The sequence below is a fragment of the Parus major genome, chromosome 28 (assembly GCF_001522545.3).
Source record: "Parus major isolate Abel chromosome 28, Parus_major1.1, whole genome shotgun sequence".
Lineage (NCBI taxonomy): Eukaryota > Metazoa > Chordata > Aves > Passeriformes > Paridae > Parus > Parus major.
The window spans coordinates 2,837,499-2,863,397 of NC_031797.1; the positions used below are offsets into that span (position 1 = coordinate 2,837,499).

Sequence of the window (25,899 nt, forward strand, 5' to 3'; positions counted from 1 at the left end):
GGAACTGCGGAATCCGGCCCGGATCCTGCCCCAGAGCCCGGGAACTGCGGAATCCGGCCCGGATCCTGCCCCGGAGCCCGGGAACTGCGGAATCCCGCCCGGACCCTGCCCCGGAGCCCGGGAACTGCGGAATCCCGCCCGGACCCTGTCCCGGAGCCCGGGAACTGCGGAATCCCGCCCGGATCCTCGCCCGGGGGGGCTGCAGACCTCAGGGGATCCGCTCCTGCTGCTCTCACCGCCTCGGAAACAGAGCTGGGGTCACACAGGGCTGAAACCTGTTTTGTGTCAAAGGATGCAAGTGAGGGGAGGGACTGTGCTTCCCGCTGCTCCTCGGGGCCTCGAAGGAAGGACGAAAGCCGCTCCCATCCCTCCTGCCCTGGGCTGTGCCCACCTGCCCATCCTGGTACTCACCTCTGTGGGGCAGAGCTGGGGGGCTGCACAGCTGGAGCCCTCAGGGTCCCGGGACAGACAGCCAGAGCCAGGCACAAGAAGAGAATTTCAGGACTCTGTGATGGAACAGAGGGACTGTGTGGAGGGGAAATACGATGCAGTTGCAGCAGGAACACTCCTCTTGCCTCCAGGAGCTTTTCCTGGTTAAAGTTTGGATGCACCCCTGTCTCTCAACACCCCAGAGCTGGCAAAGGCTGCCAGGGTTTTAGAGGACTTGGGGCACCTGTGAGAGGAACAAACGGCTCCCTCCACCTGCAGTACTGAAAGGAAAAATCTCTGGGCCTCCTCCTAGGCTGGGACGGCTTCCCTGGAACAGGGAATCCTACCCTGCCTGGAGGAGAGCACTTGTGGAGGGCAGAAGATCAGACAGCAGAGGCAGGGACCCCTATTCTTGCTTTGCCATCATTATACACTGGACTGTGTCATCTTGGCCTCCAAAAAGAAGACAGACTTCTGGCTCACTTTCAAATTAGGTTTTTAATTAAATAAATAACGGTGAGGGGTCTTCAAGGCAGTGTCACTTCACAGTGTAGGGCTGGGGGGCGAGGGAGAAAAGAGTCCAGCATTGGGAGCGGCTCAAAGTGAATGTGCTTTGTAAGAAGGAGAAAAGAAAACCCCAACAAAAAAAAAACAGAACCAAACCTCCTCCCCCAGTAGTGACTCCCCCTCCCTGTTCCAGCCTTTTTCACCCCTCTCCTCAAAGTTTCGTGGAAAAAGCGCTGCACTCATGTTGAAAGACCCCATGCAAATCTGTAAACAACACTGAAGGACATGAAGAGATTTCTGCCTCAGCCAGCTCCCCTCTCCTTTCACTAGGGCTTGAAATAAACCAAAAGAAAAAATGGTTTCAGGAAAAATAAGAATGTTCTCAGCTGATGGAGGAGATGCCAAGGCCTGGCCCTCCCTGGGAGGGCTGCCTGTGCTCTCACCCTGCCTCTTCTTCTCCCTCCAGCCAAGGAGAGTCCTCTCACCTCCAGAAAAGGGGAATCACAGCCTGGACAGTTCCACTATGGATCAGGCACTCACGTTCGCTTTCTGTTCCCAGCAGCTGGGAGCAGCTGGAGGGGAGGCCCCTGCCCACCACATCTGGCTGACAAAGCCATGCCAGGTGAAGGCAGCTGCATCTGCCTGGGGCTCAGCACCTTCCAGCACAGAGCTGGAGACTGAAGCAAATCCCTGCTAAAGCACACAAACCAGATCTGGGGCTTAGGAGATGAGATCAGGTCTAATCCTGACACCCCATGGAGCTGTTTGATGCTGTCTCCGTGCTCCTGCTGCAGGGCTGAGCACAACTTCCCAGGGCCAGGTAAAAGGAGGATGCAGGCTCGTGGGTTTAGGTACCTGCCCAAATTCACTGGCAGCAGAGCCAAGTGCACAATCACAGCCCCAAGGCCTCTACCAAAGCAAGCAAAAACCCTCAACCCAAGCCCCTTCTCAATGTAAGAACACAGCTGGAAAAAAGGACTATTTGCACCAGAGCCTTGCCCAGCAGGTGAGTGGAGAGCATTTCCTGCATGGAAAAAGGGGAATGAGAACACATTGAGCCAGTGGCCAATCCCAGTCCTGGAACACACCTGGGAAGTGAAGCAGCTTTGGATTCCAGCACACCCAAGGACAAGCTCCCATGGCTCTGCACAGCACCTCGCACTGCCCTATGTGGCAGAAAAGCCACACTTCCCTCTCAGAACAGCCTGTTTTGTGACACAGGGAGGGGCAGGGATGCCCAGGGATGCTGTGCTCCCCTGCCTGGGACTGTGCTAGCATTCATATCCCAGGCTTCACACCCTGGGAGCTAAGCAACCTCCTCCCTCTGCTGACAAATTGTTGGAACAAACCGGGAAGTTGCAGGTGTTTTCACCCGCATTTTACCCTCTCGCATTGTGGCTCGGTGAAGATCAGGTCATCCCCTGCCAGCAGCAGCACCACAGCTCTGGGCCAGCAGCACTCTGAGTCTAGGAACTCCTGTAACTCCCCACAGAAGTTCTCCCTGGCCCAGCATGGCAGGGGAAGGTGAGAAGGACTCGAGTACACACGATGCTGGATTCCTTTTCAAGACCTGACACTTCTGCCCAAGGGCTGGGCCAGGCCACGTCCCACCTGCAGCTGGTGGAGGAAGGAACACGTGGCTGCTGGAGGGGGAAGCAGTTGGGTGCCTGCCTCTCATGACCCATGGCTGCTGGAAAAAGGACAGGGTGAGTGGCTCCTACACACTGCCTGTGGGAGAAGGGCCAAGACTCATCAGCCTCCCTTGGCATCACCGTGCCCATCTCTGCAGGAAACTCCCAAGATCTTGCACCCCCAGACTGCACCCTCACCATGATGGCAACACATCCCTCTTCTCAAAGCACCTCTGCCCTCAGACTGTCCCGCTGGGGCCAAGGGACATGTCCCCTGTCCCGAGGCAGGGACTCTCTGAGCGGACTGGCATCACCTGGGGTGACACATGGCCAACGTAGGAGGGGGGTGATGGACCTCCCCACTCAGGAAAGCCAGCCACCACTTTGCACGATTGTATCAGGATACACTGGAGCAGAAAGGTGTTTGGTTTCACTGTAGCCTTGGATCAAGGAGGATGGAAAGACGGATTCCGACCAACAGCTCCAAACTGCCCCTACAGGACAGTGGAAGTTCCAGAATTTCACTCAGTCAGGTCAAAGTCCTTGCTGGGTCTGTGACAAATTTGTGACTGGAGACTCTCACTGTGACAGAGGCTCTGACCGAGCCACAGGTGCTGGGCAAGCCTGATGAGCAGTCAGGAAAGTATTTACATCTCCAATGCCAATGAGACCAAAATCTGTGACCGATAAGGACACTTGCGCAGGGGCCACCACTGCCTCAGGGTCTCTGTCCAAATCCACAGGGCCAGCAATTAAAGGCAACCCCTCATTAATGTCTGCAGGGAGAGTGAAGTCCATGGTTATTGTCTCACCAGAGTTCTGCAACGTCTCCTGCTTCTCTGCCAGTCCTGGTCCTGCGGGCGGCAAAGCAAAGAGCTCCGGCTCAGAGGGGGTGCCAGTGTGGCGTGGGCAGGGCACAGGGACAGCGCCCGAGGACGTCTCCTCCGAGGGGTCAAAGGAGCAGTTTGTCTCTGAGGGGGTGCTGCACTCGTAGCCCTGCCCCGACTCGCTGATGCTGCCCAGGCTGCAGGCCGTGCTCTCCACACTCAGGGGCTCTGCTCAGGTGGGCACAGCCAGGGGGGAAGAGAGGAGGGGACACAGCAAGGGAGAGAAAGCCACAGTGAGTTCACAATGCCCAAACACCCAGGGCAGTCCCACCTAATCCCTACAGTAATTGTTTGATGGCACAAGTGTTGCTTTATTACAGCAACCGAGATCTCCCCGCCAGCGCGTACCGAGGGAAGGCAAGATGCCGACAGCAGATGGGAGGCCATCAGTGTTTCTATGGAAATTAAAGGAAACCTCACAGACACACTGCAAGATAAGCCAAACCCTAAATCCTATCCCCTCGTGCCAACAACCCCTGGGAGCTGCCCACACAAAGCCTTCATCTGTGGTAGGACAGTGAGGGAATGAACCCATGTTGGGCTCCCTGCAGATCTTCTCACAGCCAGCTCTGTGTGAAAGCAGCTTGCACATGACTTTGGGGGCCTTAACCCAGCCTCTGGAGGAGCTGCCTGCGTCAGTGCTTTGGAAGCACCTCACTCAGGTGCCCAGTGAATAATCCTTTTGTTTTGGGAATGACCTAGGCCACCCCTCCAAGCCCAACACAGGAACAACAGTTTTATAGTCATCCCCGGTCAATGCAGAGACTCTTCTGCTGAAACCAAAACCCCATGGCAGACAGACAAAAAGGAATTACCTGTGCTCTCAATTGGTATCTGATCTTGACCAAAGTGAGCATCCAGGCAGCCAGCTGCAGAAGGAATTGGTGGGGAGCTCCGAGAACGACTCGTGTTTTCCACTTCAACCCCATCCAGGTCATTGTCAGTGAAATCCCTGTGGGGAAAGAGAGAGAGCCTTGCCACCACCTGCTAGGCAGAAAGATGCAGGCAAGAGAAAAGGTGACTGGGATTAAAACCCATCAACAAATAAAGCAGTGGGACTGTGGAGGCACCACTAGAATGAATGTCCATCCCTCCTTGCTCTGCAGAGCCTGGTTTAGACTGCCCTGAGGAGGTGATCTCAGGTAACACAGTGTGGCCAAGCCCATGATAAACCAAAATGGGCTCTTCAGCTTCCTAAAGAGCTCTGCCCCCAGTTTTGTGAGCCTCAGCCAATTCCAAAGGGAAATAAATATTCAAATGCCCAGAGAACACCCAGCTCCATGGAATGACTGCGGTGGGTCCTCAGTGTGCCAGCAAAGAGCAAATGGTGAGAACATATTTTCCCACCTTGAATAGATTTAAGATTTCAGGTATTTTCCTGTCTTGCATCAGAATTTAAAAAAAAAATAAAAAAAAAATCTGAGCCTTCATCTGGAGTTTTTAATTGATTCAGCTTCAATATTTCATTTTGACCTATTAAGAGATTTCCGTTTCAACCTTTTTGAAAAGGTGTATTTTGAAAAGTACCTTCTGTAATTAGCATACATTTCAAAGGGAAGAATTTGCCTCAAAGGGAAATTAATTCAGGTTCCAAACCACCAGAAATAAGTGCATTTTTGAATTTAAAAAGCTCCCTTCCCAAAACCTCATCAAACTGATTTCTTTCACCGAAGTCAGCTCTGAATCCCTGTCCCCAGTCGTTTGTGAATGCATTTGTCTGAAACAAAACTACTTCCAGCACACAGAAAAGGACAAGAAAGTCCCCATCCAAGCAAACAGTTCTTTTATCTTCCCTCCCCACACCAGCTTAGTGTTTGTGCTCTGAGAACACCCCGTGCATCCCTCCATCCTCCCACCCGAGAAACCTTCTGGAGAAGAAAGCGCAGTCTGTTAAGCGGAGGTGCTTTGCAGCAGGAATCTTCACTGGGAGGTTAATATTACTAATTTTAGTGTGAGAATATTCCACGCACGTGGCTCCAGGGTGGAGGACGTACTTCTTCCTTCCTAGACGAGTCTGCTGAGTGAAGTAGTCATAGCGCTCTGATTTTTTCCACATGTAGTAATACTCCACGCACTCGCCCACCGACCGGGTGCGGACCTGAGGAGAAACACCCCAGTCAGGACATCCCACCCCCATCCAGGTGCATCTCTTGGAGCAAGGAGCTATTTTCCCATTTAACCAGCACAGAGAATTCAAAGTGCATTACAGTGATTTACATTGCTATGGACACATTGCTGCAGAACAGAAGCACGTACTGAGGTTTCCGAGGTGGCCAGAGAAAGAACTCCCCACAGCACACAGCTGTTGTCACAGACCCGTGTGGGCCACACACACTCGTGCAGGACTTTCCTGCGCTTCCAGCAGCAGCACACTTAGCAGAAAGAGCAAACCTGCATCCATTGTCACTGGCCAGCGTCAACATGCCTACAATTAACCAGTGGTAGAACTGGACTCTCTGGTTCTGCCAACTCCCAGCACAGCAGCATGTCCCGGGGCCCAGCTCTCCCTACAACAGCATCTGCCATTCTAGAGGACCCCAGGGGACTTTACGAAACATCCACATGCTCAACTCACTCATTCACAGAAGTACTGCAAGGGCTGAGAGTTTGGAAAGAACTTTTGAGACTCCAGAAAGGGCTAATCAGTAATTAACTGACATCACTCATGCAGGTCAGTGGTGTTTGTGACTTCTCCCACCTGGAAAATAAGGCAGAGCAGGGCAGTGAACAGCCCATCACCTGCTGGCATGAGTCAACACAAAGCCTGGGATTGGAACTCGGCCATCCTGAACTCCCTGTGTCAGCCGAGGCCCAAAGCACGCCTCTGGTGCCCAAGCACCTGCCTCCTTCCCCTGCTCCTGACCTGGGGGGAGCAGCCTTACCTTGTTTGCTTGGATAAGGTGAAAGTTTTTCCCATGGACCCTAAAGCCATGCTCAAAATTTCTACATTCTTCCTCGCTCCAGGCACAAAGCTCATCTGTAGCAGAGAGAAAGAGATGGAGGAGATGTGCAGAATCTAGAAAGAGCTGTACGTGCCTTGATGAACCCAAGTGAAGGGAGTCCTCACCTCTGATAACCTTCACGTTGAACCGTAACCTCCGCAGTGCCTCCTCTGCATTGAAGTTGCATTTCACCAGCTCATACAAAGCCTGGGAAACAAGGAAATCACTCACAGCACGGACCTGAGCAACACACCACAAACCAGCCCGCTCACAATTCACATTTGTCTCGTAAAACTTCTATTTCCCAGGAGCCACCTTGCTGCTAAACCCAGCCTGACCATCAGCAGAGACTACCACAGTTTTTAAGAGACTGGATTACAAACCCTGGGACTCGACAGATGCAGCTCCACCACAATCTAACCTGGCTAGCTTGAAGTAAACACAGCTGCTCTGAAATGATCTGCTGACTTTTCCAGTCTTCCCCATGGGAGGGTAACCAACCTCCCCAGACCGCAGCTGGGCACACACCCTCACTTATCCATGAGGATCACCGGAGTTTCACCTCATTCTGACCCCTGCAGGGAACATGGCACTGTTGTACCAGCACCACCTGGGTCTGTGTGGGCTGCAGGAGGCCCTGAGCTCACCTGCTCGTTGTCCTTGACCACCTCTCCCTCTGGCAGGCTGCTGCCGGACAGCTCGTCCCACTGCCGCTTCACAGCGCGGTACAGGAACTCTTCCACCTCCCTCTCAGGGAGGATGTTTGGGTCCCAAAGCAGCTGATCTTCATTCTCATAGGCTAACAGAAAAAGCACTGAAATAAGATAATCAAACAGAGAATTCTGCTGCTTTTTGAGAAGTGGTCTGCATGGACATGCATGGGGGAGACAGAGGAGGGAGGAAATCTTTGCTTGGTACTCCAACTCAGCACTAGAGATGAAAAACATCTGCATTTTCCCTACTGATCTTGGAGGTAGATAAGCTCTTTATATCTCTTTAAGGGTCTTTGGCATGGGCTCAGCTTGCTTCCATTGTTTCAGAAAGGTTGGCTGACAAAGTTTTTGTTATCATGTTCTCAAAGATTGCTGTTTTGATTAATTAATCCTGGCAAATAAAGACCATTTTAGCTTTCTTGTCCAGAAGCTCTACAAGCTGGCATTCATACTACACTCATTATTGGACACAATCTGCAAATCAAGGCACCTCTGTCTACTCTGCAGACATCCCAAAATCAGAAACAGATCCAGGGAGCAATGAATGACACTAACTCACTACTTAAGGAAGATGTCAGAGGGAATAAATCAGAGCATCTCCAGATGTGTGTTCCTTCTCTTTGGCTACAGCTGAGACCCCCTCCTGCAAACCCATCACACCAACCCAGTTCTCACTGAGCTTCACTAATTCTGTACCTGTGTTCCCAGCCTTATTAACTGGGCCTTGTTTCAGCCAATAAATCTGAATGTCAGCACTGAAAATTGCCAAGCTGGCAGATACAGAGCAGGACTGGTGATCCAGAGCCCATCAAATGCCCCTGCCAGCAGCCCTAAACCCAAACCAGGCACAAGGAAGAGGCTGCCTTACCTTTTTGCCTGTGCCTGTTTAAGCGGAGGATGGGAACAGTGGCCTGGTACTGAGGTCCAACCATGATCTCCTGAAATCCCACAACAGAGAGATGAGAAAATTGAAATGGGAAATACTCCACGCAGGCTGTACTTCATGATTTAGGGACTACACCACTACAAGGCTGATTTATTTACTGGTAGCCCCCTCTGTCACTATTATTTCTAGTGAACCCTGAGTATTTTATAGGGTAACTAAGAAGATTTACTACTAACCAGATGATACTGTGGGGACCTCCAGCATTTACATAGTTTTAATGTAAAAGATCTATGGCAAGCAGCTAAGGTTGGAAATAAAGCAATGCAGAGGTTCTCCTGCAACCTTCACAGCCAGAATGAATTTGGAAGTCTGCTCCTCTTTTTAGAAAGATGGTTCCCCCTCAGTAAATCCTGCTGGGAATACTGCACAGCATTTCACCTTTATAGGGCCACGGGCTGCAGATTTAATTTACCAAGGCACAACAGACTTCCCTTATCTGAAGCAGAAGATGATTTTGAGATTGTATTAAAAACCTCTCTTGTAACCCACATCTGCCACTGCTGCCCACAAAATGCAAGGCATTAAGAAGCCAAATGGGGAAATAACATAGTGCTTTGGTGTCATGCATTTTTGCAACTCAGAAGCCCCCCTTCCCAATGCACTCAGGTCATTTACCTTCTTACACTCGTTGGATGGGATGGAATCCACCTCTGAGTCCTCAGCCATGGAGGAAGCACATGGAGATGAACATGGCTCTTTGTCTTCATCAGCAAGGAAGTTGTTTGCTTTGTGGGAAAGCAAAAGATCTGTAGTTACAAATTTTTTATTCTATTCCTTTATGTTCTCATTCCTTCCCTTCATTTTCTGTCCTAAAGTCCCTTTCAGCATGGTCTACAGTAACAACTTACCAGTATTTTAATTTTCTCACTTTAAGTAAAAGAATTTGCACACTTGCCACATGGATGGCCAACCTGGGGAGCTCAGACTCCTTAATATTTCAAGACAGCAGAAGAAATAACATCAACTTCATGCTGAGTCCCTGTCATGAATAACATCACTTCATGCTGAGTCCCTGTCACGTGCTTTGGCTTCCCACATATTCCAATATTTAGGAACTGCCACAATACATCACTCCACTACTACTACTGAATTTATTCACTTATAGAGACGTCAGATGAGGTACTGATCTTTCAGACTGCAATTACAGCAGGCAGCAAAACAATTCCCACTCTCTCAGTATTTTGAGTTACAGCTCAAGACAATTCTCCCCTCATCCCACTGCTCATCAACGCTCTGTCCTGTCCTACCCAAAGCCCGGTAACGCCTCTGCCATGCAGACAGTCCCCAGGAGGAAAAGTGGAAAATCTGATGTCAGGAGACTGACAAAATTAAGAGAACCATTCTCACCCTCCCCTGCACATCATATGTAAAAGTGAACAGCAGCTACTTAGGAACTAGTGACACATACAGCCAGGCTGGTTTGGGAATAAGTCCGATGCATCGTGGGACGTGACGGATGGAGTCAGATCGTCAGCTGAAGATTGTGTCTCCTCCTCTTCTTCCCCTGAAAGCAAATCCTTCGCTATTTGTTCCTTTTAACAACAACAACAAGAAAGTGAAAAATATTTTTAAATTAAAAAAAAATATATGAGGGGGAGTGAGGCCTAGAGTAAAAGCATTTTTGGCCAACAGTGGCCACATCCACAGATCTCCTCACCCTCCCACAGCTTGTCCAAAGACTGATTCTCTCTCACACTCCCACTACACCCAGACTATTTTCCCTAGAAGCACTTTAACAAGTGTCATGAGTAGCTTCCTATGGAAGCCAGAGAGTATGAGCAAGCATCCCTTTCTGTTGAGCAACTCTCACAGCAAATATCTCAAAGATCCTAAAAGAAAAATAAAAAAAACCCCAACCCCCAAAAACCCCACTTTCTACAGACTTTAGCTAGAACAGGAGGAGCCATGGCTTCATATGGGAAAATACAAACTTTCCCAGGCTTTTCACACACCCACATCCATGTGCAAATAATTGTAATCAAAGTTCCATACAGAGTTTTTCCATTTTGAAACAGATACCCCTTCTTCTCTAAACACTTTACATTCATGTCTCTGCACCTTGTGTTCCTCACTGGGACACCAGAACCATGCAGGCCCCTTCCAACCCCACTGAAATGGGGGGTAACCTCAACAACCTGTGCAGACATCCAGGCAGAGAGCTGCTCTCACCTTATCCAGAGTCATATCAGGGAGGTTGGGAGTGATGTCATTGCTCTCGCTGTCCTGCTCCGAGATGGGATCAGATGCCTCATAGCCATACAGTGCGAGCAGCTCCTCAAATGGCATTTCACTACTCTGAGCAAGAGGAGGACAAAGCTGCATCAGGAAGAGAACAACCACAAGAGCACCACACCAGCTGGAACACAGACAGGCAGAGGCAGTCAGGGCAACTCTGCTACTCTGGGAGTTCTGAACAGCCTCAGGTTGGGACCCACTGTAATCTGTACCTCTCAGAGGTAGGGAAAAGCCAGGAATTTTCACCCCAAAGCAAGATAATCTAGGGCATTTAAAAAATACATTTATCTTTTATTCTAGATTTCAAACAGGTGAAAGATGCCAGACAGCACAACTGTATTTAAGCAGAGGAAGGGGAGGAGCAAATCCCCATACCAGTCTTGTGCCTGGCCTGAAGAGACGCTCCCTGTCACCAAGAACAGTCTGTGTTCCTCTGAGTTCTCTGTGGGACCACCCACAGCTGAAGTCAGGGCTTCACACAGCAAACAAGCAAATCCACCAGGTAATTTCCTTTCCCCTCCCCTCCTGCCTTTACCTGAGAGGCACTGAAACTCTTCTCCAGCTCTTCTAAAGATTTCTGCTTCTCCTGAGTATCATCTTCCTCCCTTTCTTCCCTCACACCGTAGTTCTGGGAAAGGATCTCAGCCAGGTTCAGTCGATGATCAGCTGAGCCCATTGACACAACTGCAGGGATCAGAAGAAGTTGGACACTAGCACCACCATGGACCAAATCTTGAGATGCAACAAAGCCAGGGATGACCCCTTCTTGATGATAAGCCAGAGGAAGAGATTAGGCAGAACAGAGGGGAACAGAGATCACAACTGCCAGCAGTCACTTCATCAGCACAAAACCTGGTTCTATGCACATTCGAGTCCCACAACTGACTGGAAGCTGAATCTGAAGGTTTTCTGAGTATCTGGCTCCTCACTGGATTCAGTGGTGTCACAACATGTGTGCACACACTGCAGCCCTTCCTTCACCTGGGGGTGTTTTTAGGTAATCACCCCTTACTCAAGAATGGGCAAATGGACACCTGCAGGAGCTCTGACATCTTTAAGCCTTTCCTCTGTCAAACAGCATGGGAATGAACCAACAGGCTCGGGAGATGTTGCAAGGAGATGGGCAGTGACCACAGTAACTTTGTTTCCTCTGGAAACCAGGCTGACAAACAGGAGTGTGAACCCTGAGGTACCTGCTGCGCTCTGAAGGGCGGGCTCTCCAGGACATAGGCCACGGGCTGGGTATGCGACCACCCTCGGGCTCTGCCGGCCAACAGAGGCCTTCAGGAAAAGAGAAAAACACAGCTGAGACAGCTTTCCTTAAAAACACAACACCCTTCCAATCCCACTTTACCCCACCAGCAAATACAATTCATTTAAGTTCAAAGCAAAAGTTACCTGAACCCCCCCACAGGGCAGTGTTAGGAATTGTGCTGTTTAAAATCAGGTGTTCCTGGCCTCCTCACCTTGCTCTCAATCCATGTGTTTCTATTCCATCTATTTTACCTCCAGCACTCCACTCTCTACTTATCCCCCCACCAGGCTGAGACCTCAGACCTTTGTGGTTTACATCATTTAAAAGAAGGACCTGGACCCTCAGCTGTTCTAAGCCCACACATTGTGTCTGAGCACAGCATTTTTAGGGACAGACCCTTCAGAGAGCAGCCAGCCACAGCACCCTGTGTTCTCCCTGATGCCTCACTGCACCCAGGAGCTCAGGGGCACCAGCAAAGAAACAGCTGAGCAGGCAGGGAAGGAGTCTGGCAGAACCACGAGTGGCTCAGGCGAGGTGGGAGAGGCTGAGCCTGAGCACAGGCACCTGCAGGGTGGCATTTGGTGCTCGGTCACAAGTTCAGGCAGCAGCATGGGCTGAGGAAAACAACCCAGACAGAACATCTGCTGCTCCTCAGGCTGCTGGGCATGGAAGTGCTGTTCATCGGGTTCGGTCTAGGTGGGGAGCAAACAGGTAAACAAGCAAAGCTTTTGGGTGACTGACAGCAACTGATCACAAAAGAAAATCCCAGAGTCAGTCCCCCAGTCCCCAGTGACATCTCTGTAGGATACTGAGCCATCAACAATCTCGGCTGTGCACCATCACTCCTCACTTACTCAGTTGGAGCCAGGGCATTTACAGTCTCCCATAGTAGCCCCTTACAATTTATTTAAGAAAACACAGTATAGCTTCACTTTAAAATCTATCCTCTAACAACAAAGTATTCACCAAAAAAAAGCCACCACAGACTGTGGGTTCTGAATAAATTCCTTCAGCTATCAACATACAGACTGGAAATTCCATAATAACCAAGAAGATGCCTTCAGTCCACCATCCCCCAAGATAACCCCACCCAGAGACCCTCCTGGCTCCAGACAGAGCCCTGCAACCATGCACACAAAAAGAGAAGGGAGAAGTTATGGGATGATGAAAGGAGAAGGGGACAGACTCCATTTTGAGGATGGCCATACCAGGAAATGGCTCTGTAAGTCGGCAAAGTGTCAATGTGCCTTTGTTGGGCTTTGCTGGAATGTGACCAAGTACAAAACCCTCCTGGATAAATCCTTCCGAGCAAACAAGAGTGGTTTCATGGAAAGGGTGTGGTCTAACCTTATTCCCTCCAGGTCTTGGACAATCTGCAAAACTCACTTTGCTCAGGCAATGATCTGTAGATCAATGGCACCTCCTTGCCTGGGGATCAATAAGGCCTCTGAAAACAGACTGAAGCTGTTGGCATGGATGGGCTGGCTTGAAAAGGTGTCAAGAATACTTCAGGAACAATGAGATCTCCTATTAATAACCAAGTGCTGAAAGTAGGAGGAGGCCACTACAACAGCGTGACAATTCCATAACTACTCAAGAGTTTTGTGGAGCAGCAGAGCAAGTGGGAATGCTGGAGTCACCATGGGATAACCATGATGTGCTGGGGCTAAGGAAACAAGGAACAAGTGACAGACAAAGCAAATGGCCCACTCCATGCCCAAATTTAAACATGAGTGGAATGGAACAGTCCCTCAGATTATACTCAAACCCAGAGGACCACAGAAACAAGAGGCAAAGGAATAGAAGAGAAAGGCAGGACTGGCTTAAAAATTCAACTGATGACAGAATATTCCTGATTACCAGTGCCATGGGATGTGGGGTTACTTGGTCTGAAGGTGAGGTAAGTGCAGCCTGACACCACAAATCCAAACATCACACAGGACACAGAAATGCAAGAGCATGGCATGCACCAGAAACAGAGAACAGTTCTGGGCCAGGGTGTCACTGCTCTTGCTGCTGGTGAGGGGTTCCATCACCATCAAAGGTCGCAGCAGGAAACTCCAGTTATTCTCACAGTGCACTGTGATGCTGGGAACTGGCTCCTGTGCCCATGTGACATTTAATCTTGGGGGGGAAAAAAGGGAGATTAAATTATTTTAATCTCACTTTATCATCCCCAGCACCACTTTCCTCCTGCTCAGGCATAAGAGTAACTTTCTTCTCAGAAGTTACACTGAGGTTGGTCAACTACTCACTCTCATGTTTGTATTTCTGTGTGACTCCTGCACTCCCTCCTTAGGTGTGGACTCAAGGTTTTGAGCACATGGAATGAAGTTCAGCCATCATTTAGGAAACACAGGCAGAGTCTGAGCTTTCTGCCCTGACAAAGTAATTTCCCAGTGTGAGGCCAATTGTGTCTACCCTGAGAAAACCTTCCAGACTGAAACCACTCTTGCAAAAAAAAATGATGAAAAAAAGGAAATTTCCCTTTCCAGTGTTACCCTTCAATAGCTAACATAGTTTCCTCAGCCAGTCTAACACTTATTTCAGATTCAGCAAGAAGTGTTCCTCCTTCCTGTGCCTGGTCCAAACTCCTCGGCCATGGGGCCATTTTCTAGAAACTCCAGCTGCAGTCAGAGGGAAGCAGCAGGGATGGAAACAGATTTGTCCTGCAAGTTATGTCTCTGAAAGACCAAAGAATGCACAGATGACACAACACACAGATCACCTTCTGCACTGCTCAGAAAGATCAGGGCCCCATCACACACCTGTGCAGTGTCACAGCAGAGATGCTCCACAGCCAAACCTCATCCAGGAGACAATGACAGTTCCTGGATGTCCCCTGGACAGACCTCTCTGAACCACAGCCGTGCAGGTGCTCTGGCTCAACAACATGCCCAAATAACACTTTGGCACAAGTGAATGCAACAGCCCTGGTGCTCCACCAAAAGCCAAAGCATAGTGGATGGGCAAACAGGCCAGGCAGCACCTTCCTCATGCAGAACCCTGAAATACCCTGGAAGAGAAGCCCTGTCCTGGGATGAGACGCTGTCACAGCCAGTGGGGATCCAAGATCCTGCCACAGAATACCCTGAAGTCTTCCCAGCACCCTTTTTCCACGCTGTGGTCACCATGAGGGTCACGCCAGAGAAATGAAGTGTCTATGTGTCACAACAACCACTACAACAAGTCAAGGATATTTGAGGGACATGCCAAGACTCAATGGGCAATGGCATCACCAGCTCAAAGTGCAATGGAGTGATGGCAGAAATGTTTCAGCACAAGACACCAAGGCAAATATGACATGGCAACTGGGGAGGCAGTGGGGAGTCCCCAGCTGGCCCCTTTGCCTTCTGACCTCTAGGCAAGCTGGTCAGAACCATCCTGGCCATCCAAACCAACCATTCCTGACATGTTCCCCAGCCTTCTGCCATTCCCAGGATCCTGACCTCCGTGCTCCCCCACTGCTCAGGCCGCCTCTCACCTGAGAGCTTCTGCAAGCCCCTTCCAACAGCTCCACACCCCTGACCCCGGCTCCAGTGACCCCACAACGCCGTCGGGCTCTGCTGGGCCGCAGCCCCGGGGCTCCCAGTCCGCTCTGCCCCCGGCCCTCTCCCCCCGCGGTCCCGCAGCCCCCGGCCCGAAGCCCCTTCACGCCCCTCTCCGGGCCCCTCTGCCGCGGGTCAGGCCGCGGGGTCCCCGCGCCGGCGCCGCCCGCCCCGGCTCTCCCGCCCAGGAGCCCCTTCCCCTGCCCGCCCCCGCCGGCGCTCCCTGCCCGGCCCCGGCGCCCCTCGGCCCCGGCCCGCCCCCGCCCCTCGGCCCCAGCCCGCCCAGGGCCTCGGCGTCCCTCGGCCCGAGAGCCCCCGCCCCGGTGGCCCGCGGCGGCCCATCACCCCGCTGCCGCAGGACGCCGGCCCCGGGAGGCCCCGGGCAGCCGCGCCTCGGGGGTCCCGGTGTCCCCGCCCGGCCGGGAGCGGCCCCGGGCCCGGCGCGACCCCGGCGGCGGCTCCGCGCTCACCTCCGCCATGGCCGAGAGCGAGCGGCAGGGGGCGCGGGCCCCGGATGCGGCGGCGGCCGCTGATTGGCTGCGGCGCGCGGGGGCGGGGCCGGGGCCGGCTGAGGGGCTCCGGTTCGGGACCTGGAGTTGGGGCCCGGCCGGGGCCGGTCCGGAGTTCGGGCTCGGGTCTGGTTCTTGTCCCGCCCCGCCGGTACAGCTCGGAGGCGTATCTGGGGAGCAGCACGGAGGGAGGGGAGTGGAGGCTGCCGGTGCCCGCAGGAACGCACTCTGAGTACCGGCCGGGCCGTTTGGTCGCTGCCGGAGCCGCCCCGGGACTGCCGCTGTGAGGCCGCGCGGCTCCAGCCCCGCAGAGTCCCGCAAGGAAACGAATCCCCCGAGAGCAGCGGCCCGGGCAGGCGGTGGGAAGGCCCAGGAACGGTCCCCAGCTCCTCCAGGCCACAGGGACACACCGGGGACCACAGGGGTCAGGGGAAAAACCGTGCTCACAGACGCAGCCTTCTTCATATATCACGAAGCTTGAACCTCCAGGAAACACTTTCAGGGATCCTCACTGAGCACTCCCTTGATAAAAAGTCACTGCACATCATTTAGAGTTCAGAAGAGGGAGATAATGATTGGAGCCCAGAGAGAAGGGTCAGTGCCTCACAAAGACTGGGGTGTAGACACTATCTCATCATTCCTTGCTGCGGCTGTGCTTCAAGAACCCCAGAGATGCGCTTGTGGAAACTTCCTGATGTTTTCTTCCAGCTCTGTTTAACTGGTGATGACCACATGCTTCCAGAGAACAATCCTCCAGCACAACAAAGGAACCAGGGATTTCTGCAGCCCTGCCAAGCCTCACATCCCCACAGCCCCTCAGTGACCCCCTGATCCCTCCAGGACTCCTGGCTGAGCCAGCAAGGCAGCCCTTCCCTCGGGATGTGCAGGGACATTTACCACCAGACCTCACCATATGATAGATCCCGTGGGTCATCATCCAGCTCCAGTGCCTGTGCCCGGATCTGCCCCTGGCTGTGCCCACGGAGGCCTCGTGCTCAGTCTCTGGGAGCAGCCTCTCCACCCTGGCAGTTGGCTCCATGCTGGATTTTGCTCACGCTTCTGAGCTCAGGAAGCAAAGTGTTATCAAGTGCTTCTGAAGTGGTGGTGGCCCTCGAGCTGAGAACCAGAGCACTTCACCAGCTCTTTGTTCCCTTTCTCGGAGCTGTCTGGCTCTTCTCAAAGGACTAACAGTTTGCAGATGCTGTTTGTTCAATAAAAAGAGTAACCTCGTCTCCAGCTTCAGAAAAAACGTCTGCAAGAACTGCTGCTTTCTGCCTTGCTCCCAGCAGTGCATCTGGGTGTTCTGTCACCACAAAAAGCAGAGAGGCCGGGGGTTTGAGTCAAGGCCTGAGGTTTGGGATTTTGGGTTAAGGTCTGGGGAGAGCTCCACTCGTTATTGAGGGGCTGTCCTGGAGCAGTGCCCCTACCATTTAGTGCTTGCACTGACAACTGCAGGCTGAGTCTCTTCCAGCGGCACTTCCCTGAGGGAGCAGTGAAACACCTTTCAGGAGACACCTCTATTGCCTGGGGCATTGATTTCTGTCCTCAGAATGACTGGGCAACGCATCCTGCAGCCCTGCCAGGCTCTGAAGGCAGCACATGGTGCTGAAGTCATCATCCTAAATCAGAGATTTTAGTGGCTGACATTCAGTATTCTGAGATTTTTCAAAGACATTTTAAAAAGCCTGAAGAGCAGTGGAATCCTGGGTGGTTCAGGCTCTCTAGGTGTTTGCAAGTGATTCATCAGAACACTCTGACAGCAGCTTTTGTACAATTGCTGCTCTGTGGACAGGGACAACAAATCCCAGATGGGTGAAGTGGCTTTGGCTGAATCTGGGGTTGATCTGCCTGCAAAACCAGGGTGGCCCTACATCCTGCCCTCCTTTCTCTCCTCCACCTGTGCCCTGTCTGGTAAGCATTTCTGCTTCTTGAAAAAGCTTTGCAGCCCTGAGAAAAAGGGCAAATTCTTTTTCTATGATGAAGCTCAGCCATAGAGTGTTTAGCCACAATGGACTGTAGATTAAAAAAAAGTTTACATGGGTTAAAAATGCAATGTTGATAGGGAAAAAAAAAAAAAAAGTATTGGTAAAGGAGTGATACTGCCTGGGAAAGGGGAGATTTGTGTGGGGCTGTGTCCTGCTGTGGGTGCAGGGTGGGCTCAATGCCGAGGAGATTCTGCAGAACAGAAGCTCAGACTATAAAAAACTCCATAAAAAACTCTGGGTTTCCGGTCGTTTGAGGCTGCTGACAGACAGAACAGCTCCAAGGTTTAACAAAGCAGCTGTGAATTAGGCTTTGGAGAAGCATCAGTTTTCACCAATGCTAGATGGAGCTCTGCTACTCGCAAACACCACACCTGTGTAGGCTTTCAGACCAGTGTTTCACACTTCTGAGCTGTGCCGGTGTCTCAGGATCCCCCGTGGCTGTCAGCTGCCCAACACAGCTTCCAGGGGCCTTTTCCAGGTTTTCTGAGGCAGAGGACAGGTGATAGGATGGCTGGGTCAAGGTGAGCATCATGGCTATATAGTTCCCTTCTCATCCTCCCAACTTGCCTCCCTCCCTTCCTCTTTCCACTTCAAGTCATCACAACCCACAAATGTAATTTATTTACAATCAAAATACTTATCATATCACGGTCTCTGCAGGGCTCACAAAAATGGGTGCAATATCTACAGATGTAAATCCAGTGCAGGCTTGGGCTTGCACAGGATGAGTCCTGCAGGTCAGATAACGCCCAGGCTGCCATCCCATGTGCTGAAATCCCAGCTGGCACCTCAGGGTACAGGCAGGAAGATGTGGTTTGACAGCAATTCAAGTAGGAACGCCGAGAGTTTGCAGTTTCACAGCCTTTACGCCGGCACAGCTGCCAAATAAACCACCCCTGGGATGGCCAATCCTTTCAGGATGTCAACATTCCAAAAAGGCCAGCTCCGAGAGGACAGGAACATCTTTTCCCTCACATGCTCTGCTGTGTGGTGACAGCCAGAGGGACAGCCCAGGGGACAGCAAAGCCACACAAGCCTCTGCTGCCATGGGACACAACGGCTGCTTGCTGGTCTATGATGCAGAGTCCCCCTGACTTGCTGCTTCCCCACAGCTCCTTGGTTTCCATGGGGTTGGTCCTGCAGTCAGTGAAGCTCCCACATTTGAAATATACACTGAGGGCAAGTGTTTCTTGCTGGTGTCAGTAATTAATAGCAGATGCTTGATGAGGGATGTGTGGAGGCCAGCCATGCCCAGACTTGGGTCCCCGTGCCCCTCTGCCAGGGCAGGGTCTCCATGTCCCCGTGGCTCAGGGCATCCCAGGGACCCCTCATCCACCTGGCTGGGCAGCTTGACCCCCTCCAGCCTTGGCCAGGCACACACAGGTGTGTTTGTTTACCTGTGCACGTGTCCTGCACACTCACCCCTGCAAACAACACCTGCCTCCATTCCCTCCGTGCTGCCTGGGGGCTGTGGGTGTGTAACCCCGCGGGAGGGAGCTAGATGAAGGAGTGCTGATGAGGAATTCATTAATTCTGGTGCCTGTCAGCCTCACAGGATGATGATAAAACGCTGCATCCTTCTGGAGCAGCAGGAGGCGGCAGCAGGACCGGGAGGGAGCAGCCCGGCCATCCCACACCCCTCCTTGCAGCCAGACCTCCCATCCTCCCACCCTGTGTCCTGACATGGAGCTTGCATCCAGTCCCCCTCTTCCCCTGGATCACCTGGGAGGGGTGGGAGCATTGTGAGGTGGATAAAGGTGGGATTGTACCGGCACCATGTCCACCACAGCTGCAACCCAGTGGCAGAAGAGTTTGGAAGGGTGTGTGGGCTTGGATGGCACCTGGAATGATGCCTTCCTCTTCAGCCCCTGGAACAGGGATGGTGCCCTCCTTTCCAGCCCCTGGAATGGGGATGATGCCCTCCTTTCCAGCCCTGTGCACACAAAGATGTTTTGGCATGGCCAACCTGTGACCACGTGCCTGCATGTGCCACTGTACGAGGTGGCACCTTCACAGGGCACCAGCCTGTGTTGCTCTGACTGCCTGGATGCTGACAGAGGCTCTGGTGGTGTCTGGCAGCATTCCAAATGAATTCAGTGCTGTCCTTCCCATCAAAAAGCCACAGGAGAAGGCATTTCTCGTCCCCATCTTTATTCAATGTGCCAAACGCGCCACTCCTGGGCCTCACACTCACATGTTGTTCACAGCTGCAGCTTCAAAAGGACCAGGGGAGAAGGAAGGGGAGATTGTGTGGGAGGCACGGAGCGTGCTGGGGCTGCTTGTGGTTGCCATGTCCCATCAGGGAGGAGCTGAGACCCTCTGGCCACCACTCCAGCTCTGCTCCCCCAGGCTGCTGGGACTTGGCTGTCCCCAGCCATCCTGCAAGGCCATGTGAGATGCCTCAGACAAGGTCTGGGGCTGGTGGAGCAGAGGGCAGGAGGTGGATGGAGGCCAACGGGGTTCTGTCCTACTCAGAGCTGCCTCTGCCCCCTCCTATTCTTCCCCACTCCACTCTCAGCCCAGCCCCATCCACCTTACAGGGCTGAAACCCAATTACCATCCCAGGGAGGATGTTGCGGCAGGTTTTTTAGTTTGTTAGCAGAGTTAGAAGCTTTTGCGTTAGTTTATCCCTTCGGCCGGCGGCCCGGAGCTTTTCCCCCGCCCCTTCCCCCGTGCCGGGGTTTGTGCTGCCGCGGCTGTGCCCGCCGGGGCTCCCCGATCCCCCTCCGGCCCCGCCGGGCTTCCCCCCTGCCCCCGCTGCCCGCTGTGTTTGCCGTCCCTACCGGCGGCTGTGTTTGCCGTCCCTACCGGCGGCTGTGTTTACCGTCCCCAGCGGGGTTTTCTCCCCCCCGGCCCCTTGCCTCAGCCCTCGCCTGCGCCGGGCTCGGAGCAGGTGCTCCCCCCGGTGCCGCCGCTGTTTCCGCGGGGCCCTGGCGCTGTCCTGCTGCCCGGTCCCATCCCTCCCTCCGGTACCGTATCTTCCTCCGGCCCCGTAACTTCCTCCGGTCCCGTACCTTCCTCCGGCTCCGTACCTCTCTCCGGTCCCCTCCCTCCCTCCGGTCCCCTCCCTCCCTCCGGTCCCGCACCTCGCGCCGCTCCGGCCCCGCTCCGGCCGCGGGGCCCCGAGTTTCGATTTCAGCCCGCGTTTTCCTCCGCGCTGTATCCGTTTCCGTTTTCCCTATGGGTTGTTGTACATTTCCGCTTTGCCTGTGTCCCCTCCAAAGCGATTCAGATATCCCTGTTTCGCCCCTCTTCCCCCTACAGTGCGGTTCCACCCCGCGGCCCCCACTCCCTAATTCTTGGCATTTTATTTGAAGCTATCCATTCTGTTATTCTGGTATTTCTTATTAGTACCTAGTAGTAGTTGGTTTGTAGAAAGCTTGTATGCCCACCTGCTCTAAACATAAACAAGCTTCCTGACTGGTTTTCACGATTTCCAACCCCCCGAGGCGTTCACCCTTTAAAAGAAGCGGTCAGATCCTCGGTCCTTTGTCCTTTCTCCTGGATTTCCCTTTACAGAAATAAAGTTGTGAATTATAACCCAGAAGAAAAGTCCTCCCCTGCTCCTTCACCCGATTCTGTGGACTCGTGCTCAAGGTGAGCCAGTGAGCTCAGATCCTGGTCAGGACCCAGACGGAAGTTCTGGCCAGGATCCCTCCTGTCCCCGAGCCGGAGTAAAGAAGAAAAAGCTATTTGAGCTAGCCGGGGATCTGTGGCCCGGCTCAGGAGGGGGTGGTGCAGTGGCAGAGATGTCCATTATCCTCCGGGATGGAGATGGAGCGATTGGAGCTCGAATGGCCTCACCAGGACTCCGATGACAGCCTGGCTGCCCCAGCTGCACTGGGATGACGCCAGAGCGGTTCAGTCCCGGTTTGCAGCCCAAGACAGGGATCTCAATGCAGATTTGGAACCTTGTGCATGCACACGTGTGCCTTGTGTGTGCTTGTACGACTGAAAGCACTCCAACACCCACAGGAGCTGCCCCAGGGGTGGCCCAGCCATCTGACTGTAAAGCAGCCCAGAGCTGCTCCCTCCTCACCCTCGCTTGTCCCACTGGAAGAAGGATATTTAGCGGTGGAGCCTGCTGTGCTCTGAAGTTTAATTAACCCCATCTCCCCCCTGAGCAGGCTTCCCTTCCTCTGCTCAAATGCCACAAATGATCCTTTGCAGATGCTAATCTGCAGAAGGAAAAAAAAAAGATTCCACATTTAATTGCAGAACATAAAGATATTACAGGGTCATTAAAACACCATGAATATGGAAATGAAATCCACAGGCATCCATGCAGATAATAGCAGGGAAAAGGGAGTTGCAGGTGAAGCTGAAAGGTGGAAAGGTGGAAAGGTCAGCTCCATCTGGATACATCATTAACCCCCTGCTCCAGGGGGTTAACCCTCTCCAGGAACCCTCCAGTGGCCACGGGGGTGTCTCAGAACTCTTGTTTGTGCTGGCTTCACCCCTCGGGACCCTCAGCAGGGGGAGGGTGGTGCTGCCCCGGGCAGAGGCCAAGTGGCGAGGGTTGGCCCTTGCTGTGGGGGTTTTGGGGATCAGCCTCTGCCTGCAGCTGCAGGAGCCTCCAAAAATGGCTCAAATCCTTGCCAAACCTAGTCTGTGACTTGGACCATGGGACCTGGCAGCCCAGGGAGGGATGCTGAGATGGTTTTGCTCTTCAGGGACTCCTTCCCAGCCCAGGCCAGCTGTGGAGCCAGGCTCAGCCCCCCCCGTGTGCCTCATTACTGGGTTGATCCCAACACCCTGGCTCCCCTTCGCCCCAGCTCCCTCCCTCCTGCTGCTCACGCTGCCAGCTTGACACTGACATGAGCTGCTAAGTGGAAAAAATTAATAGGGGCCTCACTAATTGGAGCTGAGCCACCAGGAAAGAGAGAGACACAGGCCAGGGTGGCTCTGACACCCAGCTGCAGATGGGTGACGGGTGCGGTGATGTGGCAGGGCCAGTGGGCAGGGTGGCCACAGCCAGCTGGCCTTGAGGACTGTTTGTCATGCCCAGGGTGCTGCCGTGCCTCTGTCCTTGCAGCCTTTGAGATGTCCCCAAGGAGCTCCAGCCCCTGGAATTCGGGTCCTGCCAGCTGCCACTGCCTGATGGGAGGGTGTGGGTGAGGAGGGCGTGGTGCTGCTGGGACACCTCCAGATCCTCGGGACCCTCCAGATCTTCAGCACAGCACTGCGGTGCTGTTGTGCCGAGCTGCCAGAACCCCCCTGCTCTCCCAGCAGCAGCTTTTGCCTCCAGGGAGAGCGTGAGGAGGAGAAAAGCAGATTAGAGTTATCTGTGCATCTCCTCGCTGAGCTGAGAGCTAAATGTCAGATCACATCTGACACAGTTCCGAAGGGGAGGGAGAAGAGTCCCAGCACACCCCTCATCTCAGGGGGCACCTCTGGGGGCACAGGCAGCGGGGCTGGCAGCTGGATGCCAGCCTTTCCCCGGGAGCAGAGGGGGGAGATGGCTGCCTCGGGGTCCTGCTGCCTTGCCTGCTTGGCAGAATCCCAACCGCAGCCCCAGAAACTTTCCTCCTCCGGTTCCCATGGAAACGAGGAATTTTCTTCTCCCCAAAGTTGAGCTGCGTGCCTGCACTCTCTGCCCAAGTGGAGCCCCTTCACCAGAGCCCCACGGGACGATGGTTTGGTGGGAGCTGCTGGCCCGGCTGGCGCGGTGCCTCGGCCGTGTCTGCAGAGCCAGAGCCCGGCTGTGGAGCTGGGGCAGCACAGACTCCCTGCTCGGGCTGTTCCTGTGCCAGACCAGGGGAGAGGGGCCGAGGAGGAGGATCGTCACCTGCTCAGCATAGCCTGTCATCTCCATAGCTCAGCTAGAGAAAATGAGCACCCTGCTGGGAAAAGAGCCTGGCAGAATGACCAGGAGCCCTCGCTCCAGCTCCGGGCATCGTGCAGCATGAGCCCCTGGGACTGATGGCCAGGCAGCAGGAGCCAGCCCCGCCTTGAGCTCCGGCTGGGAAAGACACTTGGGGAGTGATTTGAGACCGTGCATCGGCAATCAGAGGGTTTCAGCGCTCTGCTCACCTTCGCAGCCTGACGTCTGCTCTGATGGAAGGAAAAGCTTTCCCCATCCATCAGTCCTGCAGGCTGGCAGGAGCGGGCATCGCACACCAGCCCTGGGGCCACTGAAATCCTGAGGGCTGAGCTGCGGGAGCTTTTCCGTGGGATAAATGTGGAGGAGTCAGATTTAGACAACAATGACTAAAACTGAGCTTCAGTAAAAATTAACTCCAAAGAGGGGAATGTTCCAGGCGCTGCCATTTGCTGTCAGTAAAAATAAACCTTCAGGTTAAACACAGCCTTTTCGTCCTGGGTGCTCACGTGCCAGATCAGGGAGCTTCCTCTCACTGAAATGGTTAAAAGCATAAAATCACCGAGGACCAACTCTACCCTGCTCTGCTGAGCATCATCCCCGGGGCTGAGATGGGGTCCTCAGGCCCTTCAGTATTCAGGGGTGCATCAGGGCTGGGGTCACCTTGTTAACAGAGTGTTTGGGGTCCACTGAGCACCTGTTCCACATCCAGGAGCTGGAGGGAACTGGAAGCACCAGATGTTTTTTAAGGCTCACTGGACACCTGGCAGGGCCCATCCCTGCACCAGCAGCACCTCCCAGCCACACAGCCCCCTCCCTCCCAGGGCCGGCTCCTTCCCTCCCCATGCCATTTTCACTGGGGTTTTAATTAGTTCTCCTCTGTATATTCAACAAGCAGGAGCCCGGAATGGAAATGTACAGGTGTCCCCTTGATCCAGTTTCCATGGTTGCCGCATCGAGGTGGGGGCTACATCTTTTTTTTTATATATTAATAATTTTATTACAGTGGCTTCATTCCACTGGCGAAGAAGGGAAGGGGGGAGAATGTGGGGGAATAAAAAATGCTGGATGAAAAGGCCATGTTCCTGTGGCTGGGCTTATTTGCTGTCATTCTTTTTCTCTTATTAGCAAGCACTGTTTTCTAAGATGCTCAAAGTCCAAGAGCTCACTAACGAGATCCCAGCTTTCGCTGGTGTGGGGGGAACAGCCCAGGCAGCCGTGCTGGAGCCAAATGTCTGTGGAGCCACCCCAGAGGCCAAGGGAGAGGAACAGGATGGTGCTGAGCAGGGTGGGCATCAGGAGCACCACTGAGCAATGCTGCCATGTCCTCATCCCTGTCCCCATGTCCCTGTTCCCATTCTCACTCCCCTGCCCCATCCTATGGGATTGTCCCTGGCATCCCTCACCAGCACAGCAAAGCTTTCCTGGCCTCAGCCCAGGAATGGACCCCGGCCACCCCCGAGCAGCTCTTGGGGACGCTGGCTCTGTGCTGCACTGCCGGGCCCTGTGCAAAAGGAAAGCCCAGGGAGTCCAGGGCAGAGGTCCTACAGCCCTCCCAGGGAACTGGGCTCATGTTCAGGGACTCCCAGCACCACAATCTCTCCGCCCTGCCCCATCCTCACCCGGTGTGGTGGTGGTGAGGATGATGAGGGTGGTGACTGCTCCGGGGCTCTGGGTGCCAGCACCAGAAACTCTCATCCTTTCCTCTCACCAGATCAGTTTCAATCTCCTGTGGTGTGGCCAGTACAGTGTGTGAACGTGCCCATCTGTCACCATTGGATTATTTAGCCCCTACCCTGCCTGTGAAAGCAGGCAAAATCTTCTCTGTTTACCCGGAGCTCAGGATGGTTTTCAGCTTTTGTGCAACGGGCGTTAAAAATAACACAGGAACGGCATGGGCCCAGGAAAAATCCTCTCTCCTTGCACTGCACTGTGCGGCTTGGCTTGCCAAGTAGGAAGAAATCCCCTCTCCTCCTCCTGGCAACGTCCCGCACTGTGGCAGGCAAACACACACGCCGAGCCATGGACCTATTAGTCACCAGTAAATGTTCTTTTCTCTCCCGATTTGTTTCCCTTTAAGCTTGATGTTTTCCTCTCCTGCTGCCCGGGCCTCGTTAGGCTGTAATTAAAGCCAGGAATCAAAGCGGCATGGTGCAATTGAAACTCGGGGCGGGACGCGGGGTGCCCCGGGGAAGGCGGCAGCCAGCGCTGGGCTCTGCTCACGCACAGCCGCCTGTCCCCTGGCAGTGGTGACAGTGAGAGGAGGCAGGACAGACGCAGCAAGCTGAGCCCAGCCGAGCTCTGCTGTAAGATCTTCTGTCATTTACAGCATCACCAGCTCTGGCACCTGGAGGATGTGCCGAGATGCATCCACTCCTGAAACAAGATGAATTTTCCTGGCTGTGAGAGTCGTAAACACACGGAGCAGCTCAGAGCGGGGAAGAGACACTGCTCGTGGTGCTTCTACACTGAGATTATATCTCCATCCTGC

The 25,899-nt window shown here is 53.5% G+C and overlaps 1 protein-coding gene across 6 annotated transcripts; it reads right to left on the bottom strand.

Annotated features, from left to right (window-relative positions):
- Positions 1-908: 908 nt before the first annotated feature.
- Positions 909-15,592, bottom strand: MIER2 (MIER family member 2). Of its 6 annotated transcripts, none has more exons than XM_015651938.1 (13): positions 15,564-15,592; positions 11,484-11,571; positions 10,826-10,974; positions 10,225-10,350; positions 9,464-9,587; positions 8,671-8,780; positions 7,978-8,047; positions 7,044-7,195; positions 6,522-6,603; positions 6,337-6,431; positions 5,425-5,552; positions 4,270-4,406; positions 909-3,622 (listed from the first exon to the last, which is right to left on the bottom strand). In XM_015651938.1, the coding sequence occupies exons 1-13, from the start codon at positions 15,570-15,572 to the stop codon at positions 3,147-3,149; spliced, it is 1,746 nt and encodes a 581-aa protein (XP_015507424.1). In that variant the 5' UTR covers positions 15,573-15,592; the 3' UTR covers positions 909-3,146. The 6 variants fall into 6 exon arrangements, with proteins under 6 accessions (XP_015507424.1, XP_015507425.1, XP_015507423.1 ...); XM_015651939.1 differs by having other exon boundaries at positions 5,449-5,552; positions 7,044-7,210; XM_015651937.1 differs by having other exon boundaries at positions 7,044-7,210.
- Positions 15,593-25,899: the final 10,307 nt, after the last annotated feature.

Bases quoted from the DNA above. Each gene is read 5' to 3' on its own strand.
- MIER2 (XM_015651936.1), bottom strand. The intron at 10,975-11,483 runs GTACCTCAGGGT...TGATCCCTGCAG, and splicing joins CGCCCTTCAGAGCGCAGCAG to TTGTGTCAATGGGCTCAGCT. The intron at 3,623-4,269 runs GTAATTCCTTTT...CCACCTGAGCAG, and splicing joins GATACCAATTGAGAGCACAG to AGCCCCTGAGTGTGGAGAGC.